The 21,803-nt window shown below is 54.0% G+C and overlaps 1 protein-coding gene and 1 long non-coding RNA gene across 2 annotated transcripts in view; one reads left to right on the top strand and one right to left on the bottom strand.

Moving 5' to 3' along the window:
• CORO2B (coronin 2B) overlaps nt 1-21,803 on the top strand; it is a 62,191-nt gene that overhangs the window by 19,955 nt on the left and 20,433 nt on the right. The window contains exon 3 of the mRNA XM_029952262.1: nt 18,434-18,550. Within this exon, the coding sequence (XP_029808122.1) occupies nt 18,434-18,550 (117 nt within the window). The remainder of the gene's footprint in view (nt 1-18,433; nt 18,551-21,803) is intronic.
• On the bottom strand, nt 4,700-8,701 carry LOC115302059. Its single transcript, XR_003913407.1, has 3 exons — nt 8,590-8,701; nt 7,291-7,441; nt 4,700-5,270 (listed from the first exon to the last, which is right to left on the bottom strand). It is a non-coding gene; the product is annotated as an uncharacterized LOC115302059 (long non-coding RNA).

Raw genomic sequence — 21,803 nt, forward strand, 5'->3', positions numbered from 1 at the left:
CTGCCCTGTGTTACAGATGGGGAAACCGAGGCACAGGATAGTTGGGTAACTTACTCGAAGTCACACAGCTGGAAAGTGATAGAGGCAGAGAAAACCAGGATGATGGAGGACAAGAGGTCAACAAGCCTCAAACAGCAACATGACAGGGGTCATCTGCCCCCCTGATTACCCCGACTTGGCAATCTGCAGGACACAGAGGTGGGGGGAGCGGGGAGGATGAGCAGGGAAGGGAGTTGCAGGAGAGCAGAGAAGCTTCTGGAGCATGCAAACAGTATAGACAGGTCTACAGATAAGGTTTCTGTTCTCAGGAGCTGTGTGGGCCAGTCAAGGAGGCAAACAATAAACAAGGGAGCAAACCAGTCCTAAGATTATTTCACACATAGTCCTGCAAATGAAAAGATTGTTTTATTATAAATATAATAACCAGCCATGTCGGGAACTGGGCTTGACAAAAGCCCAACTCAGTGATGTGATAGAGACCTGGGAGGGGCATAGTAGATAAGATGGTCAAGAAAGACCTCTCTGAAAACTTGGATGAGAGGCAAGTTATGTAAAGTCCACATGGAAGAGTGTCTTTGCAAGAGGGAACAGTGTGTGCTAAGGCTCAACACAGCAAATAAGGCCAATGTAGGGGAGGCATCATGGGTGAGCAGGAGAGCAGACATGCAGGAAGAATGGGCAGATAGGCAGGGGCTAGATTATTCAGAACCTGGAGATCGTACTAAGGAGTCTGAGTTTTTACCTCAATGCAGTGGAAGCCATTCAAAATCAAGGTTACCTCTTACTTGAGCTAAACAAAGAAATACACATAAGTACGCATCCCTTAGAAAACCTGAGACAGGAGTTGACCTTGAGAAGCAAAGCATCTCCGTCACATTTGGACCATGGCTTATTTGCTGGCATGTTTGTCTATCTGCAAACAGGCAGGCCCCCTAATGAGAATGGTGACGGGGCCTCTCTCTGGCCAGCGCAGAATGGGGGTGGCTGTGAAGAACGTGGTAGATTTTTCTCACCAAGTAGGTGGGAGGTGTTCTCCGAAAGAAATGGCAGCGCTTTGCATAAATGCAGGAGTGAACCAGACCCAGGAGAGCTAGCAAGAAACTCAGTCCCTTGATTGCCCCTGACTCTTGGTGTATCACTGAGTGGCCCCGTAATCTTTGAAGCAGTGACCAAGTCTGTCTCTTAGCTCCCTATGATTTGATTCCCCTGGGCCAGAAATAAATATGAACTTACTGGAGAGCTCATTCCAGGGTGGTTTGAGGGCTCAATAAAGAAATCCCTGACAGTGTCCTGCTAAGAAGAAGGCTGTTTTTGTTACAGATAACTAACTCTGTCGGGAACTGGATAGGGACCCAGAAGAGAAGCAGAAACAGTTCGAACTGTTAGTTTCGTATTCGTTTTCTAGTGTTGCGTAACACATTAGCACCAGACGTAGCTGGGTAGATCTGGCCCAGGGTCTCTCGTGAGGTTGCAGTGTGTTTTTGAGCTGGGCTGCACTCATCCAAAGGCTCGACCGGGGGCACAGAAGCTCCAGCCTCACCCACAGAGCTGTTGGCAGGAGGCCCTAATTCCTTGCCACCTGGGTCTTTGCAGGGGCTAAATGTCCTCACTCATGGCAGCTGGCTTCCCCTGAGCGGAGATCCAAGAGAGGAAGGACCCGAGGCAGAAACCACAGGCTTTTATAGCTCTCACCACAACCCATTAGCATCACAGACCAACCCTGGTACAACATGGGAGGGGACCCCGGGAGGCGTGTCTACCAGGAGGTAGAGAGTGCAGGGCACCACTTGGAGGCTGCCTCCCATCACATCCCAGGGTTAAAGTGCTTTACAGGAGCAGGTAGTGTTCTGAGGGGGGACGGGCACAGGGCATAGGAAATGCATCAGCTCCCAGAATTCTGACCATGCGTGACGTTTTCAGAAGCTCAGGAAAGCGTGATGGGGGACCCATGAGATGAAAGCTCTCCACCCCACTTACTCCCTGAGTGCAGCTTGGAGGAGACATACACCCCAAAGGATAGGATTTTCCCCGGGGATAACAGAACAACTTGATAATATGGAGTTCGTATGTGTGTGCATGTGTGTGCACGTGCGTGCGTGTGAACTTGTTGAATATCTTCAAGTTGTCTTCTCTGAGTACGTGTGACCACCTGACTCAGGAGAAACCACAAATGATACGGTGGCTCAGCCCTGGAAGTGAGAGGAAACTGCACCACTAGAACCAGGAAGAATGTTGGTCCAGGACAAAGTGGCCTGGAGGGAGGTGGAAAGAGAGTAAGATCAGTCAAGGCAGGAAACCGGGCCCTCCAGGTCTGAGGTGGGGACCTACCTCCCATAAGCCCATCCTCCCCACTCCCCACTGAGTGTGTCATTCTGGGCCCAGAGGTAGAATGTGAGCTCAGTGACCTACGGCCCAGGTCAGATGGGTTAGAGGAAGGTGTCAGGGTGGCCTGGGATGACAATGGGCTCAGGTGGACATAGATGGGAATCCACAGCAGCGAGAGGAACCCAAACCTCAAGGGAAAGGGACTAAAACCAGGCTGTGGCTTGGAGGGTGGTGAAGGAGTGTCAGGAGCCACTGGGAGTGGGAGGCCAAGACATGGGGGGGTGCAGGATCCCCCCTTCTGCCTTTCAGCAGTAACTATGAAAGGGATGTCACCGAGAATGTCAGGATTGGAAAAAGCCTTAGGATTTATCAGGGTCCATTCCATTTCTTATAGGTAAGAAATAAAGACCCAGAGAAGGAAAGTGTCTTGCTCAACCTCACACAGCACTATGGACGGCCAACTAGGAAAGAGACTCCAACTCCCAAGAGCTGACAAAAAAGTGGTTGACTTTTTCTGTGTGGCTCCAGAAAGCAGAGTTAGGGCATTTATGGCAAAACGTACAAGGAGGTGGATTTTCATGTCAATATAAAAAATGTCCTAGTGAATTGAGCATAATAGTGAGCTACTATGACCGTGAGCATTTAGGTCAAGGCTGGAGCGTGTCTTAGGAACCCCAGCCTTTGGGAGAGTTGGTCTGCTAAATTTCCTCCTGCGCAGTCCAGATCTAGAGTTCTGGCTAAGGCTGAGAGCAGCGCAGCCACCGCCCTCTGCTGGTGGAATGGCAGTAGCACAGCTTCCCCTGCTTGGCCGCTACACTGTCCTCCGGCCAGGCAAGGCTTTCCAGATGAGAAGCAACCCTTTGGGACCTGAGAGCTCCCTGCTGGAGCTTCGGGAGAGGGGGTGGGGAGCATGCCCTGCTCAGATGTGCCGAAAGGCACAGATGTGCCCCACCAGTGTCGGCAACATAGGAATGAAGCCCATGAACCAGCCTCCGGTGACCTCTCTGCTCCCTTCCTGTGAGCAGAGCCTCCAGAACTGACAGGGTGGGTGGGGACTGGGCACTGACCCGAGTGTCTGCATACCTGGGTGTGCCCCTGGACATAGCCCTGGTTCCCTTACTCCCTGGGCAACTTGGGAAAGTGCCCTCCCTTCTCTGGGTTTCACACTGACGGTAGGGTGGAGGGGCAGGGGCTCTGACCGCTGGAGAGGCTCATGGGTAGGAGTGCTCCTGTGGGACGCAGCATGATACTCAGTGATGGCCAGTGTGACCTCATCAGCCAAAGTCTGAGGTTAAGAGTTTGCACTGACCCCAGCAACCACATCTGTTCTCATCTCCCCCTCTCCACCCTTTTAGCCAGTACCCTTGGCTCTTTCCCCTCAGATGTGCCTCGGGGAAAGTCCCCCAAAGCGTACTCTGAATGAGTTGTCAGTGATCCACAACACCTCCCACCAGTAGGCACTTCTCAGGAGTATCGGTATGTAAAAAAACAGCAAGGTGTAGCACCAAAGGAATTAATCCCTAATGGTGGAGTTTCAGGTATGAGTCGGCTGAGGAGTATGTGATCCTTTTATAAACCAGCAAGATCTTAGAGTCAAGAAAGGAGGAAATCTTCCCCCTCCCTTTTGTGCTGGTCAGACCATGGGCTGGAAGTACAGTATTGTTCTCAGCTCTATGAGCCATACTTTAATTGGGAAATAGAGCAGAAGGTAATCTGAAGAAGGCAGCCATGATGGCGAAAATACTTCTGATCCAGCATGAATTGGAGTGTTTGTACCCTGCCCCCCTTCCGTGTGCTCTAGTTTCCCCTTCCAGTGTCTGCCTTCTGCTTCGCTGTCATTCCTTTATAAGGATTTCACAGGAGCCAGGGGGAAACAAGCTCATGTTCTTTCTCCTTCCTCAGTCAGTTCAGCCTCTGCTTGGGCCTGCAAATCTGTCCCCTCCTCGAGCTTATTTTCCCAGGGAACGTGTTAAGTTTCTGAGGGCAGGAACAGCATTTTCTAGGAGATGCCTTGGTGTCTGAAAAGAACCGAGGCTTGGGGGAGAGGGTGAAGTCCTCCTAGATGCTACTTTCAGTGCTGCTACTCTTTTGCCATGTGACCTTGTGCAAGTCAATTAACCTTTCTGAGCCTCAGTTCGCTCATCTCTAAAATTAGGGAACTAGTACCTCCCCTAGGAGAGAAGTGAGGATTCCAGTATGATGTTTATAAACGTGTCTGCAAACCATACAACCAGATACATAGATACACCCCCGCCCCTGCAAGACAGCTTTGAATTCTGCCTCTCCCCAAGTGACCTTCGGCAAGTCATTTATAAGATGGAGATAATAAGCTGACAGGAACCTAAAGTACTTAGAAAAACACCAGCAGTAGGTCCTCAGTAAACGTGTGAGTTATTATTGCATCTCCTGGAAGAGAGAATTCACTCAGTCGACTGATTTTCGCTGAGCAACTACTATGTGCCAGGCACTGTTAGAAGCGCTAAGGGACGCATCAGGGAACAAAACAGACAAACATCTTGGCCTTCTTGGGGCCTACATTCCAGTGGGGGAGACAGACGATAGAATAAGTTGTATAATGGAAGATACAGCCAGTAAGAGGAATTAGGGCAGGAGACAGGAATGTGGGAGGCTGACGGCTTCCAGCTTTAAACATGTACATGATACCCCAGGGGAGTTGCTTAGCGCCCATGTTGCTGGCTGCTCACTCATAGAGCCCCGTCCCACCCACTCTGTGGCCTAGGGCTCCGCAGCACAGGGGGTCCACTCTGGCAGACAAGGGAGCCCCAGTTTGTACCGATGGGAGCCCTCTCTTCCCTCTCTCACCCAGAGCCCCCAGAAGATGGCCCTGGGGCCAGGGGGCAACCACGGATGGTGTCCCAGGAATCGGCAGGTGGGCAGCGAGGGCCAAGCTCATATTCGTTGAGAATCAGAGCAGCTCCAGGTCACTGGAAAGATAATGGGTCCAACTTGAGTCCAGGTGGCTCACCTCCCGGGGTCTGTGTTCCCCTCCCCACCCCCTCTGGCGGCCCTGGCTGCTTGACCAAAGGAGCCAGTCCCTGCCCTGGCCCCATGGGTGGGTAAGGGAGGGTAGGACCTTCCAGAAAATGTTACCTGCTTCTCACTCACACATCCATCCCATAAACGTTTATGGAGGGTCTAGTCTGTCCTGTCCCCAGCACTGTGCTAAGTGTTGGGGATCCAACAGTGACCAAAACAGACCAAATGTCATGGAGCTCACATTCAAAGGGGATTTCATTTCTAAGTGGCCAGTGCCAAGTCCAGGGAGGGTCCTCATCTGTGTCTGATGAGCAAATGGGTGGAGGCCCAGTTTATAACCATGGACTGTCAGAGGTCCGTGCCGCGGACATGCCTGAGCTCTGAGCTCGTGCGCAGGGGCCTGCTGGGTCTGGGCTCGCCAGGATGGGTTCGGCACCTGCCCCGCCATGGAAGGCTTACCATCGGACGAGGAGATGCAGCCGTGAGGCACTGAACACAGTGGGAAGTCCAAGGGTGGGCTGTGGAGGGGCTGCACTCCTGGGTGCTGAGCACAGGGGCGGGGTGGGGACGTGGACCCTTACTCTGCAGATGATAATGGTAACTGAGATTTGCTGCGTGCTTCATTGGGGCCAGGGCTGGGTCGAGGGGGTGCCGTGCAGGGTCTCCTGAGCGCACGGAAGCGCTGGGAGGAAGGAACTTCCTCAGTCACGCAGCAGTGCGAGCGGAGCCAGAGCTGGATGCCGGCTCCAGGGGCTCGGGGTGCATGCGGTCCGCGCCTGCCCGCGTCACCTGGTCCCAGAGGATCACCCGACCTCAGCAGATGCCCCGTAAAAAAGGCTTGGGATGGGGCTGGGCATCTAAGAAGTGAGCTGCTCCCCTTCCATTTAAAGGGGGTTTTCAGGGGCACCTGGGGGCTCAGTGGGTTAAGCATCTCTTTTTTTTAAATTTTTTAAATGTTTATTTTTGAGAGAGAGAGAGAGAGACAGAGTGTGAGTGGGGGAGAGGCAGAGAGAGAGGGAGACACAATCTGAAACAGGCTTCAGGCTCTGAGCCCCCCCATGGCGGGGGGCTCAAATTCACGAACCCTGAAATCACGACCTGAGCCTAAATCAGGAATCAGGGCACCTGGGTGGCTCAGTCGGTTAAGCACTGACTTCAGCTCAGGTCATGATCTCACGGTTCCTGGGTTGAGCTTCGGATTCTGTGTCTCCCTCTCTCTCTGCCTCTCTTCCACTCACACTCTGTCTCTATCTCTCTTTCTCAAAAATAAACATTTAAAAAATTAAAAAAAAAAAAAAAAAACTGTCCCTTCTCATGAGGTTGGGGCTAGATGATCAGAGACCTGGATGTGATGGGACAGGGACAAGGCACATGACGCAGTCAGGATTCCCACCTGGCTAGCAGCCGAGGTCATGCTGGCCTCTTAAAGCAGACAGGGACTGGGGCCCTTCTCAGATTCAAGGGGCTGGGGGCCATGAAGAGCCAGGCCTGGAGTGCTGGGAAGCCCCAAGTTGGCCCTTGAGGGCCCCGAGCAGGAAGTGGAGTCAGCTGTCGGCCATCCCGGGTGGGAGGTCTGACCGGCCACACCGGATCACCCACCTCTCCTTGGCCAGCAGAGGACCCTGGGTAGGAGGAGCCCTACGCCACCTCCCACAACAGAAGGTGAGATGCTGCATCCCGACAGCGCAGTATCAGTGGGAGAGCCACCCCCCAAATCAGAAAAGGAACTTGGCTATCCAGCTGCCCAAATTTCTACAAACGGTCACGACCATGGAAGGTTCTGGAGGAGCTCCAGATGAAAGTGATGGTGATGGAATGCCGGCCTCACCCTGGGGTTCCAGAAGGGCCGGGCACCATGGAGCCGGATTGGAAGGCTACTGGAGTACCTCGGGGAGGGGGGGGGGGTGCAGGCACTCTGGGCCTGGAGAGGGAAGGGCAGACATGAAGACATGCATGGCCTCCACTTACCAGAGGCCTCGGGAATCCTCTCTGGATGCTGCGAGGTACCCCGAGCCTCAGGGGCTTAGCAGACAGCAGTCGTTACCCTAGAGGGTCACGTGGTCCCAGGCAGACATCCAGATGTCCCCATGCTGATCGCCAAGAAGGATCACAGGGCTGGCTGTAGAGACAGAAGCCCCGGGTGGCAAGGGTAGCACGTGTCTATTACCTGGGGCCCCCCAGAAGGCCTCCACTGAGGCCCAGAGAGGCAGGGGCCCGTCCCAGGCCACAAGCCAGCACACGCAGCAAGGCTGAGATGAAGCCCCCAAGTGAGGAGACTCCCAGGCCACTGGCCTTTCCCCTGGGACAGAGTTTCAGTGGTGGCTCCCGAAGCCTGAGTGTCCTGGGCAGACCTAATAACCCCGAATGCATTTCCTTTCCCACTGCAGGTGTCATAGGCAGGGGTGTCACAGCAGGGGCCTCAGGCCAGCACATTCCCTCTCTCCTCTTGTGGCCCAGACACCACCTCAAGGTCGTCCGTGCCTCTGTCCCTCCCCGGGCTGCTCCCTTTGGGCTGGGTTTCCACCAGGGCCCGCTCTGTGGCAGGGCCTCTGGGGAGCAGCTCCAGGCTTGCAGAAGGAGGCCTGCTTGGGGCCAGGAGATGGGAGACACTGCCCAGCCTGTGTGGTGGAGCCTGCCGCTCCCCACCTTCCAGGAGAGCTCGGCTCCAGGCGGGGAGCAGAGCCCGGGCCCCCACTCTCCTGCTAACTGCCTAAGAGGGTGTGAGCACCCTCTTTTGGTTTTCTGCCTGAGCCAGAAATGTGTTTTTTCTACTCATTCAAAACTAAGTCTTTCCCCACGATATGCCTAGTTGCTGTCTTGTAGTTTGTATTTTTTGTCTGTTTCTTATATTTTTGCCCCTTTTTTTTTTTTTTTTTACATTTCCAGCGGTTCATAGGTTTCTGCCCATGTCCTCCTTCCTTAGCTGTGGGGCCCTGGGACGTGATGGGGGCCTGGGGGAACAGGAAGCATGCTCCCGGGGCTGGGGGCCCCTCCCTGGCCTCCCTTGGGCTCCTGGGCTCCCTGAGAATGACTCCGTTCTGGCTCTGCAGTGGCTGCCTGGGGCATCTGGGGCCCGCCGCAGCCCACTCTCTGGTGTTAAACCATCCCTGACTCCCCTGGCCGCGGGACAGAGTCCAGCTGCCTTCACAAGGCCAGCGGCTTCCTAAACCAGGCCTTCCTCGGAGGCCTTGTCTCTCTCTCTCTCTCTCTCTCTCTCTCTCTCTGCTTACTTGTCTTTCCCAAATATACCCGGGCCTTTGCAGGTACCTGTCATTCTGTGTCTTCAGCCTCCCCCAGGCTGTCCCTGGCTGTGTGCTAGCAAGCCTTTGGGTCTTCAGCACCTCCTCTGGGAAGGCCTTCTTGATTTCAGCATCTCCGGTCCTCCTCTCTCCTCTGTGCTCCCACAGCCTCCCCTCCCCACACATGTCCCCCACCAAAGCACAGCCCACCAATTGTCTGGTTCTTTGTCTTGTCTCTCCCAGTAGATTAATAGCAGCCAAGGGCAGAACCCCGCCCTCAGGACATCCCATCAGATTCATCAGGCGTAGTAGGTTTGGAGTTTTCTTACCTTCTGTATGCATTTTAGCACAGGGTTTTATAAAAGGGGCCAGTAGTCCGGAAACTGCAGAGACAAGCATTAGGCCCCTCCCTGACACACACACACACACACACACACACACACACACACACACACACACACTCAACATCTTCGTATTCCAGACTCAGGGAGCCTCTTCTCTCTTCTCACGGGGTCTGTAAATGGATACCGCCTCGGATCCTGGACAAAGGAGGCCCCGTCACCTGTCTTCCTGGAGCCCGGGAGAACTGAGTGCGTCTCCCAGAACTGAAATACCGGGAGAAACAGGATTCCTTACTGACCCTCCCCCTCCACCCCCCCTCCCAGGGTCTTTTCCCACCCCCTCCACTGGCACACATGCATACACATATACACACACGCCAAGGGTCTTAACTGGAAAAGTCAGCAAACCCTTTTCATGTTGGAAACACAAAGATAAAAGAATAAAGGGAAAAATCAAAACAGGAAGTCATGAAGTTAGGAGGCTTTCTGAGGTCCTACCATGAACTTGTCTCTGTCTGGATAAACTTCAGAGCATTCACAACCCTTATTCCACTCGCTGCCCGTTGACTCTGAACCTACCCCGGAAGCTCAGCCCCAGAGATAGAGTGTCTCAAGGTCATAAGAGCAGAATTATCCAGAATGACCTACCAGCCAGCATAGGGATAGGAGACGGTGTTGGTCTGTTCCCTGGATGGTATTTCTGGGTGCTGAGGATGGGAAGGGGAGTCTGGGCTGAAGGGGCGGCATGAGCAAAGGCCCAGCGGTGGGAAATAAGGTGGGAGGCATTCATCCAGCTTGAATTCTTGCTGTGAGCCAGGCACTGAATGAGGCCCCGACATGCCTTTATCAAGGTCACTGACCTCGTGGTGCTCACGGCCTGGTGGCAAGGATGAACTAGGAACAGGGGTCATCTGGGCAGCAGGAGCAGTGGAGGCGGGGACGTGGTGTGGCATCAGCAGCGGCGGGGAGGGAATCTGTCCGAGCAGGACCAGGCTGGGGCCACAGCGGCTCTTCTGTCTGGATGAGTGGGGCTTTTCAAGTCTAGGCAGTAGGGAGCCATCGAAACTTATGGCAGCAGAGTCGGACTCCAGGCGAGATTTTGTAAGATGAATTGGTGAGAGAATCGAAGAGGGTGGACATTGGGGCGAGCAGACAAATCGGGGTCCCACTTCAGGAATCTCCTGGAACAGCCCTGGAAGCTCTAATGTGAATTGAAGTCTCCACCCAAAATAGCTGTCCCAGCAGACTGCCTGAGAGCCTGAAAAGCCAGGAGAGGGCCCCTGTGGGCCAGACGGCTCTCTCTAAAAGGCTGCTGCCAGTGAGCCTGTAGATGACCAGCAAGGAGGAGTGGACTGACCTTTTGTCCCCCACTGTCCTCCTTAGAAGGCTTTCACTTATTGAATTAACTGGCTGAGGAGATCATGGCCCAGAAGTTCGGGCCGTGAGACCAGTGCATTCTGCCTGGGATGCAGAGAGGGAAGGAGCAGAGCCAGAGGCCTGGGCAGAAATGGCCATGTGGGTTGTGCGTGCACGCGTGTACAGATGTGCGTGCGCATGCAAGCGTGTTGGGGACCGTCACTAGCAAGTTGGGCACACGCTGGGGAGCACCCACACTTTGGATGAAGGGTGCACAGCGTCGGGAGCAAGAGTCACCCCTTCACCCCCGCCGAGCAGGTCAAGGTCAAGATGGCCGCCTGAACCTGCTCAGACGTGTCCCCGCTGCTGGCACTTCCAGGTGTGGTGACCAGGGACACCTTTCCTTACTTGTCCAGCCGCACTTCCCCGGGCAGTATTCATTACGTGCATGCTCGTGTGGCTGCTGTGGGGAGTGTGAAAGGCTGGGAGCTGGGAGCAAGGCTTCCTTCCGGCCCCGGGCTGGGACCCCGGGGGCCTGACATTTGCCCAAGGCCCTGAGGAGAAGGACTACGCTTCCCATTTGATGATGGCTCTCTCTCTTATTTAATATCAACTTACATCTGGAGGAGAGAGGTCAGAGGAGACTGCAGGCAGCCCAACTGGGGGGTCTGGGAGGCCTGCAGCCCGTGGCAGAGGGAGTGTGACAACCAGGCAGTCCCCCAAAGCTTGGGATTCCTCCGTGAGACCACCCATCCCCTGACTCAGTGTCATCCATGCCCTGGGCCCCCTTTATTTATTTTTTTAATGTTTGTGTTTTTTTAATAAATTTTTTTCCATTTTTTAAAATTGATTTTTGGAAGAGAGAGACAGCACGAAGGTCAGAGAGAGAGGAAGACACAGAATCTGAAGCAGGCTCCAGGCTCTGAGCCGTCAGCACAGAGCCCGACGTGGGGCTCAAACCCACAAACCCTGAGATCCTGACCTGAGCCGAAGTTGGACGCGTAACCGATGGAGCCGCCGGGTGCCCTGGGCCCTCCTTTACATCACACATTGCCTGATGTGACTGTTACCTGCCCTCTTGCTTTATCTGTGCTTCCTGCAAGTGAGCCTGTAGGCAGCGCGCTGATGTCCTCGGATTCGGTGGTGTTCTCACCCCTCCCCGGGCACCCAGGGGCCAGCTCTGGTTAACTCTCGGGTACATCTGGCAGTTCCGCAGCCTATGATCCGGGCTCCAACCGCACGCCCGTCACAAGCTGTCCCCCGAAGCCCCAGCAGAACAGGGAACCCCTATGGCACTAGTTCCCAAACGTGCTGCCCACTGAAAAACTTGGGGGTCTTTAAAAATACTGGTGTCTGGTCCCCCCCCCCCCCCCCCCCCCCGTCATTGTGATTAAATCAACAGGGGTGCAACCTGGGCTTTGGGATTTTTTTTAACTTCCCAGGAGATTTAAAAATAAAGTCATCTTTGAGCATCACTAGGGAGAGGGGAGAGACTTGAGTGAGGGAAGGGGCGTCTCTAAGAGTAAATTTAAGGGGATTCACGACAGAGTGGCCAGCCAGCCCCCTCCCGGGACGCTCACGAGAAGCCCCGAGGTCCTCCCACCGAGCTGTGACTGATCTGTGACGGCTTGTCTCCCTGAGGAGCGAGTGTCTCACCTACCGTCTCAAATAGGAGGTGGCAGGACGGAGGTGCCTCAAGGTGGACAGCGCCAAGTGCACGGCGCAGCTCCGTGCCTCCCAGGGCCTCACCTTCAGTGAGTCAGGCCAAGACCTCAGTTTTCTTATCCCTAAAATGGATTGTTAGGCGAGAGTTAGAAGCATTTACTAAAACTCCATAGGGTTTTACAAGAATCAAAACGATGTACCTGAATTGCTCTGCACAAGGCTTAAGGCTTCACGAGCCCTTGTCAAATGATCTGTTATTTGCGTCCTTGTCATCATTAGTGTTGCCGTCCCGCGTCTTTCCAACAGCAGACTTGGTGTGACCCTATCCTGTCCTGGTCCCGGAGGCAAGGCGCTCTGGTGACCCGCCAGCCTTGCTTCCTACGGTGAAAAGGACAGCCAGGGAGACACAGAAAGAGTGATAGCCCAAGGGGTAGGAATCTGGGAAGCCCAGAGAGGCCAGGGGCGTGTCCAAGGTCACTCAGCCGGGGAGGCCAGTGCCTGAACTGGGCCTGGAAAAACCCCTCCTGCTCCGAGTCCGTCCTTGCAGCTGCGCTGTGCCGCCCCCAGGTAAGAAAGGTTTTGCTTCTGTGTACAGAATTCAGCTTTGCGGCGATGGGGGATTCTAAGAGGCTAAAGCTGCAATGCAGGTTGTTCTGAAAATATCTTCTGGGCGGTCAGTTCACTGGGTTCAGATAGGAGCCTGGACGGAGGCCCAGTGCCCCTGCCGCTGTCCCTGGACAGCCCTTCCGAGGGAACGCCTGACCCCCGCCCCCTCCTGTGTGCACGACCCGAGCTGTGCAACCTTTTTTCAGTTAATTGTGCAACTAAATTCCGTTTCAGGGAGCGTTTCCCCGCCCCAATCCATGTGTGGGGTAACAAGGGAGCAGAGAAGCCTGTGTGAGCAAACATATTTATGTCCACAAAAGCTTCTGAAACCGTGTCATTCTGGTAGGCACGAGTCTGTGTGTCACTTCTGGAAGACCTACTGGGTCACGACCAGAGGGGAAGACTTTTCAGTCGAAGCTACAGAGCGTGTCTGCGTGTGCTTTTAATAATCTCTCTTTTTGATAAAAAATTTAAATGTCTCGGGGAAGAATTGGACACCGCGAATGTCTAACCAACCCGACATCACCACTATTAACATCTTGATGTATTTTCTTACAGACTATGTGGGGTTTTGCTTGTTTGTTTTTTAATTTATTTATTTATTTTGACAGAGAGCAAGCAGGGGAGGGGCAGAGAGAGAGAGGGAGAGAAAGAAAGAGAGAATCCCAAGCAGGCTCCAAACCATAAGCAGAGCTTGATGTGGGCCTTGAACCCACGAACTGTGAGATCGTGACCTGAGCTGCAACCAAGTATCAGGAGCTTACTGAGCCACCCAGGTGCCCCAGACTGTGTGTCTTTTAATAGCTGGGGATCATTTTATGGGTATAACTTGCTTCTATTTCACTGAACATTAGTTCTCGAGAAATTCTCAAGTCATTAATATTCTCTGAAAATACAATTATCAATGACCTCATAATATTCTGTAATGTTGGTGTCCTATAATTCGTTTTGGCAGTGCCCGGCTGCGGGGTGTTTATGATACCGTGCGCCATTATAAGTAAGCACGCGGTGAATGTCTCGGTGTGCTCTCTGCTGATTTCCCTGGGATTCGTTCCCAAAGCGGAATTATTGGCCAAAGGCTGTGAACCTCTTAACAGTCTGCCCGAGACTAGGTCAAATGCATCTGCGGGAAGGTTGCCCTACTTCACGTCCCCTTCCGCCGCGCATAGAGGCCTCCGTGCCGGCCCCCACTAACTCGGTCTTTTGGTAGATGAGGTCTATTTGAGACACGACCCGCCCCCCCCCGAACCTGGCTCCTCCCTGGAAAGACTCCGAGTCTAGAAAGGCCGCCACCCCACATTTGATGTTGAAGGTCCGTCTCAGTGAATGGGCTGGATTTGTCCTTTGAGTCTTCCAGGGTAAGGCATGAAGATTTCCCTAGTGATTATAGGATTGCAGACTCCAAGGAACGGACTTGCCCCTGTCACCCCAGGGAGCAAGGTCTCTGCCTCAGCTCGTTGAGGCTGAGCTCTCTTTGAGGTTCAAAGACCAGACGGCAGGTCAGACCCCCAGCGTGGGGGCAGTTCTGTGAACTGACCATCTCCACAGTGATGCCAGTGTTATGAAACACAGAAAACCCTTGACTCTGCTCCTCAGACACTTACTTTCTAAACCTCCACTTCCTCAGCTGTAAGATGAACTTGTTATAGGAGGATAAAATTTGATCTTAGGCAGGATCGCATTAGTGTCCATGTGTGGGTGTGAGAATGAGCGACAGACAGATGGCCATGGTGTGTAGCAGTTACTAACCAGACCTGCACCTGGTCTCAGGTCACACCCCCTATGCAGAAATTGGAACTGGGGGGAGGTGAGGGGGCGGAGCGCCTGGGTAGCTCAGTTGGTTAACTGACTGATCAAGTCATGATCTCGTAGTCCATGAGTTCAAGCCTCATGTCAGGCTGTGTGCTGACAGCTCCGAGCCTGGAGCCTGCTTCAGATTCTGTGTCTCCCTCTCTCTCTGCACCTCCCCTGTTCGCACTCTGTGTCTCTCTCTCTCTCTCAAAAATAAATAAATATTTAAAAATAAAAATTGGACCGGAAAACAGGCATTTGGGGGCCTGGGGCGGAGATTGCTCAGATTTTTTAAAAATACAGAGGAAGCTTCCTCTAGACCGCTTAGTGCGTGCATTTCATTTATTTGTGCTTTAATTTTTATGTCTATCCAAGCAATAATTGTCCAGAGTTCATCAAGCCCGGTGCTACTTGGAGGTCTAGGCTACAAGTGATATGCCTGAGGCGGCTTGTCCCGGCTCGTGAGAACCCGTTGCTACATGTGGAGGAGTTCGGCAAGCATTGGCAGACATGGCCATTATTCAAAACTAAGTTATGCAAACTTACCATTAAATAAATTATACCAAAAACAAAGGTACTAGACGTTAGTAATGCATCACTCCCTGTGCTCTTGGGGAAAACTCCTGTCTGTTATACCTACGTGGTAGAAAGCTTACGTAACGGTGTACTCTTCTGCCTGGTTTTGGTGACATCACCCGGGTAGATTAAAATTAGCGTAGTGGGAATATTTATGCCCCTGAAATTGGCGAATGCTCCAAACCAGGGCCTTTTTCTCCGGAGAAGCAGTTAAATAGTTACCAGCCCACCATCGCTTATACCCAGTCCCTCTCCCACTTTTCTACACGCCCCAAAGGGAACCCTGTTCGTTGCTTTTAACTGTTTCTCTTTGCACTTATCCCCGTGTTTCTTAATTACACGCTTTCATTGTCATGTCTAGATTTTTTAAATCATACACATTGTGTGTTGACTTCCTATTATGGAATTTGAGGATCTGGCTCTCTTCCAGCCCAGTCTCCCCTCTTACTACACACACACACACACACACACACACACACACACACACATGCTTCCCTACCTCTGTGCTCCCAGTATGTTAGAGTGTAACTCTTGTCTAAATAAATATTCAGGATTTATATTATTACCACTATGTAAATATTGTACATAAATCATGATCACTATGATTTACATTAGCTTTTTTTTCTTTTTTAATTTTTTAAATTTATTTTTGACAGAGGGAGAGAGACAGAGCGTGAGCAGGGGAGGGGCAGAGAGAGAAGGAGACCCAGAATCCAAAGCAGGCTCCAGGCTCCGAGCTGTCAGCACAGAGCCCGAGGCAGGGCTCAAACTCTTGAGCCGCAAGATCATTACCTGAGCTGAAGTCAGCTGCTTAACCAACTGAGCCACCCAGTTACCCCTACATTAGTTTTCTTATACAACCTTCTTCCTGGAGTTAATAACTGTGTTTTTTAATTTACTTGATTTCTCCATAGAACAGTGGTTTTCAGACATATTTTCTTCGCAGCGGAACTCATTCTTCCAACAGAATGTTGTGTAGAACCCCATGATACAAAACAGGAAAAGCATAGCTACTAGTCAAAAGCGGGGGGACCTTCCCTTGAGGGCTGCCGTGTACAGCCAAGCAGGTTGCGCACTGCACAACCCTAGGGGGTCACCTTTCACATAAGCAACAATGTGATTTAGTCCTGACAATCGTAATTCCCCACCCCACTGGGGAACGAATCCATTGTGTAAGGTGAGGTCCACGTGGGATATACATTCCATCAGGATTATTCTCAGCTCTAAAAAGATGTATTCCTTTCCCAGTGCAGGGCTCTGACCTTGCCCCAGTTTCTGGGCTCCAGCGATGTCGCTTAACCAGCCCCTCCAGTGCGTCACCCACACAGGCTGCTGGCCAGAAGCTGCTTTTAGCTGATGGCCACCTATTGACTGAATTGGTGCCCCTCAGATTTGCCTGGGCTGGACTGGGTGCCAAATGCTTAATGCAGACAGATTTGCTCAGGGATCAGTCAGATGCAGCCTTTGAGATCCAATGTAAGGATCTGCCCTTAGAGGTCAGACTGGCCGAGGGGAGTTGGCCAAAATGAGCAGAGTGGGGTTCAGAAAGCTCACCTTGAGTGTCACCTCTGGGCAGGAAGCCCTGATTCGCTTTCAGTTAAGTCGTGTTCGTCACTTAAGCTGTCTGGACCTTAAGTTCCTCATACTTGAATCACAGGATGTGTGAGAGCCAAAGCCATGGTCACCTGTGGTTCAGTCTCTGCTTAAAGTCTCGTTGTAAAGAAATAGTCCAATAGCCCAGAAGTAATTGAAAGAGAGATTCCAGCTCTAACCGCATCCCCCATAAAATGGCAAAGGGGACCCCATTTGTACCCGATGGGGTACGCCCCAGACCCTTTTCGTCCATTCTGTCATTTTCCCACTATGCGCACACTGTCCGCGGAGTTCTCCTAGTACCGCTCTGCTGCTTTTTCCTCTCCGTCCTTCTCCACCGTTGCCACGTTCCCTCGGGTCTGTTTTTTCTCCAACCATCTCATCATTGCCTTGTGACACAAAGAATCAGCCAGTCTGGAAATGAGCCGATGGAGATTCGGACAGGAAGTGGGTAGGGAGAGATCACAGCAGGACACATGTCCTGAAATAACGCTTGCCCCGCCATACTGGTGAAGCAGATGGCACGTGAAGCAGAGGCTTTACAAAACTTAAATTCTCTTCTTCATTATTCAGGGGAGGATCCTAACGGGGGCGGGAGGGGGGAGGTACGACCTGCCTAAGGTGCCTCGGATGACCTCACCACTGTTAGTCCATGGGCGGTGACTGGGAAAATCCTCCCTACCTCCTCCGATGCCCCAAAAACCTAGTATTAAAAAGCCTGGGGATGAAAACACAGCTTCTGCCTATAATTTTCCTTCCCTTCATTAAACACGGACTTCTCTTCCCATCCCTCCCCCCTACCTCCACACTCCACACTCCTTGTTCCGTCTTTTGTGGAATCCATTCCCTTTGAAGGCTGTCTCTCAGGTCATGTACCTAGCACAAAGTGTGTGCCAGGCTTGTAAGGAGCGGGATAGTCAGACACAAGAGACAGGTTCTGTCCTCAGCTGCTCACGGACAAACAGAAGCGGCTGCAACTGCACATGTGCCTGGAATAGAAGGAAGCACAGAATGTGATGAGCACACAGAGGAGGGGCTCTTAACCCACTCAGGGATCAGGGAGGGCTTCCTGGAGGAGGTGTCATTATCTAATCTGTATGATAATACTACCACTATCATACAGTGCACATTCACTGTGATGATAATCTCCACATGAAGCACTTTGCTAAGTGTTAGCTCATTCAATCATCACAAAAGTCTATGAGGCAGGCGTTACTGTCCTCATTTCAGAAACGAGGAAACCTAAGCTCAGAGAACTTCGCTGACTTTCCCAAAGCTCACTTTCCCAAGGCCACGTACCTACAAAGCAGCAGAGCTGTAAGTCAAACACAGGCCTGTGTGACTCCGTAGATGATGCTTTGAACCACAGGGCTGTGTGTACAGGTGTCTAAGATGCGCACTGAACAAGCATCCACATCTGGGAGCGGCACTGGTCACACTGGAGGCAGAGTAACTTATATGACAGTGTTTAGATGGACCCAGAGACTCAGGCCTCCTTGCTGACTCCAGGAGCATCAAGAAGGAGCCTCCTCCTGACCGTGGCACCTACCTGGAGGGCAGCGGGGTGTTACAGGCACTAGGGAGAGTATGAGGACGTGCACCCCGTGCCTGGCCGTGTGAACTGCCAGGCCTGCTGCCCACAAGGCTCTGGTTGTTCAGGTGAATAGGAGCATCTTAACTTTAAACTTTCACCTGCGGTAGGGCTGCTTTTCCTAACGTGCCCAGAGAGAGGATGGTACGGACCAACAGTCTATCACTCTGCTGTTGAACCTGTCAGCCATTCAGGGTTGGGGAGGACACAGCCACAGAACAATCTGGACCAGCCTGGTGCAGAGATGCAACGGTGAATGAGACAGTGGTAGGTCCTCAAAGACCTCGCGGCCCAGGTTAGAAACCTGGAATAAAGGTTCTCCATCAAACTAATCGCCTTCTCTCTCCTTGCAGACGGGCAGGATTGAACCCAACTACCCCAAGGTCTGTGGTCACCAAGGCAACGTGCTGGACATCAAGTGGAACCCATTCATCGACAACATCATTGCCTCGTGCTCGGAGGACACATCGGTGAGCGGGAAGGGTGCTCGTGCACCCCCAGGCCCCCGGGGTCCCCCCTGCGTCCTCCTCTCTTCCTAAACTCCTCCCTTCCTCCCTCTTTGCCCTTCTTCTGTCTTTTTTGCCATCCTTCCAGCTAGCCCCAGGGTGGGGAGGAGTGAGGGAAAGGACTGAGAGAGCGAATCCACGGAATATTTGGCAGATCCGGCACCTTGAGTGTGATTTCGTTTGGAGGTGCTGATTTTGTAGGTGCGAATGAAAACGCGAAGTGTAGGTACGTGATTCAGCCCTCGCCTGTGGTCTCAAAAGGAGACCTTCCTCCCTGGCTGTGGTCTCCCTCCTGCCCGTCCTGGGCTGGGAAGGACGCAGCTGGAGTTGGGGGGGCTGGAGAGCCCAGTGGTCAGTGCGCCAGAAACTGGGCTCAGCGGGGGAGCAGTCCGGTGCAGGGAGCACCCGGAGGAGCGTGGAGACCCCAGCCGGCCCTGTCCCTGCCTGCTGACATGTCAGGTGATGGCCATCAGCCATGAGGGACCCGGGGCTGCCTCCCGAGGGCTCCTCCACTCACTCTGAGCTGGATCGTGGTTAGACCTCACGGCCACTGTGTGACAGGGCACTGCCACCCCCACGTGAGGGCCGGGAAGGTCACACACCTAGGAAGTAGAGGGACCTTCCTGTACGTGCCGGCTGGACAGCCCGTGCTCTCCCCACTCCACCGAGTGTCCTCATGACATGATCCACACAGTCGAAGCTGGAAATCTCTGCCCCCCCCACCCCGGTGGCTCGTGTCTCACCCAGCTGGGACAGAGAGGAGCAGCGACCGGCCAGATGAGGGGCCGGAAAGACGGGCCAAGGCTCTTGGAGCTCTCGCTTCACCTCTGGCCCAAACTTCTGCCTGACTTAGGGAGAGAGGAAGGACCAGTGGCCCTGCTGGCCCTCCTGGCTCTAGCTCAGCACCGGATCGCCCCCATCTGTGAGTCAGGTGCCTTTTGGTCCAGGAGCCTTGCTCTTAGCCAGGCATCCACGCTGCACGTCAGGAAAAGCATCAGGCCCCGACCGCACCGGCCAGGCGGCCCTCTGCAGTTTCGCACACGCTAACCGAAGGACCGCAGGGTCCCCGCCATGCTCCCCGGGGCTGCCCTTCGAAGGGAGCTCGGCTGTGGAATCTCACGGACCGGGACTGAGTCTCGGCGTCAGTGCTGGCCAGCTGGGTGACCGAGGGCCTGTGACTGACCCTCTCCAAGCCTCCGCTTTGCTCCTCTGGGGAACGGCAATGACGATATGGGCCTTTGGCAGTTGCTGTGAGTGGGGAGGGAGGTCTGGGCCCAGCACGGTAACTGCTGGTCTCCGTGCTGCTCTGGGTCACACGCCACTCTCTGAGGTGCAATGCAAACGCAATGCAAATGAAATCCGAGCAGGGGGCACACAGGGAGGCGGGATTCGTGCAGAAGTGCAGGCAGGGGGCAGGGAGCTAGGGAACTGCTGGCAGAGAAGAGGCTGAAGGAAGCCCCGGGGAGAGGGCGCAGGCCTGGGGGGAGGGTCATGGTCCCCAGACCACTGTAACAGAACACCAGACTGGGTGGCTTATAGAGCGAGCCACTTACTGCTTACAGCTCTGGAGTTAAAGTCCAAGACCAGGTGGCAGCATGGTCCGGGAGGGACCTCGTTTCCTTGTATGCCCCCATGGCGGAGGGGGCTGAGGTCTCTCCGGAGGCTCTGATAAGGGCAGTAATCCCACTCTGGAGGGCCGAGCCCTCAAGTCACATCCCAGAGGCCCTGAGTCCAAATACTGTCAGCTTAGGGAGTAGGGTTTCAACATAGGTAGGGAACACTGCTTACCCCAGGGATCAGGGAAGGAGAGTGAGCGGGCCATAGGGGTCACGGCTGGCTCTGTAGAGGAGGACCCCCCACCTGGAGCCAAACCAGGCCTGGGCTGTGGTTCGGCGAAGAGGAAAGGAGTGTGGCCAGCAGGGGTGGGAGATGAGGCAAAAGATCAGGCTGCCTATCCAGAGAGAAGGAGATTAAGGTTTTGTCCGGAGAGGAACTAAGCTCCTGATCTTGCTGCCAGTCCAGCTGCCCCCGAAGCAGCAGCTCAGAGCCCGCCTTGGCCCCTCTCCGTTGTCCACCTGTCCACCCAGCCTGCCTCGGGGCCAAGGTTCTTGGCAGTGGAGCTAACAGGCCCCTGATGCTGGAGTAGCCCCTCCCGGAGAAGGTCCCTGGTGCCTGAGGGGAAGCTCCGAGTCCAAGGTCACACAAGGAGGCGGGTCACAGACAGGACCAAAACCTGGCTTTCCTGACTCCCATCCAGTGCTCCTCAGCACCTCACCAATGGTCCCAGGCTTACAGATGAGGAAACTGAGGCCACGAAGGGCTGGCAGTTCAGATCCATCAGACACTTGGCATTTACATTTCCATGTCTTGTCTGAGCAGGGTACGTGCCGGGCACCCACGAGGACACACGGAGGGGAGGCACCCTCCGCAGGTCCTGGGAGAGCTGTTTTATAAGGGGAAGGAGCCTGCAGCTCCCAAGCTCAGGGGCGGAGGCCAGTCGGAGCTGCCAGGGCTGTTTGGAGGGACCTTCCTGCCTCCCTCAAAGCGCCTCAGGGGTCAAACCACTGAGACACCCTTCCTCAACCTACCCCGGCCCAAATTATCATCGTGCTGCATGCACGTCAGACCCAACATCCAGAACCAGGGTTAGGAGGTCAGTCAGCAGACCTACTAAGGGCCAGCCAGGCAATGTGCTAGTCACAAAGTGGGGGGATGGCGAGGGAAGGAACCCACTGGAAAGGGCTGGAGAGGACCTGTTTGAAGCGGGTCTGGCCCACGTCTCCAGGCAGTGCCTGCGCCCCTCCTCCCACCCCTCCACAGCCCTCTGCTTATCTCTCCGACAGTCCAGTCCATGGACACCGAAGGGAGCCAGCAAGCCCTCCCTGCTCTGTAGCTCCTTGCCCATACGCCCCATCCCTGAAATCCTCCCATGAAATCCGTCACCCATGCCCGTTTCTTCCCCAGAGAGGGAGGAGGGCCTCGGGTGTCCGACCCCACCCCTCCAGGGGGGCCAGTGGAACCTCCCCAGGCCCCTTCCCCAGGGGCTCCGTCCTGAGGGGGAGGAAGGGGCCATAACTCTCCCTGGCAGCTGGCAGAATCCAGTTCTTTCCGCAGCTGGGTGATGTCACCTATTGTTGAACGCCTATGCTTTTTATAGCTTCTGCTGCAGCTCGGAGGGTGGCTGCCGGATGGATGGCGGGGAAGGGCTCTGTGGGCT

This window comes from Suricata suricatta, chromosome 9, assembly GCF_006229205.1.
Source record: "Suricata suricatta isolate VVHF042 chromosome 9, meerkat_22Aug2017_6uvM2_HiC, whole genome shotgun sequence".
Classification (NCBI taxonomy): Eukaryota; Metazoa; Chordata; class Mammalia; order Carnivora; family Herpestidae; genus Suricata; species Suricata suricatta.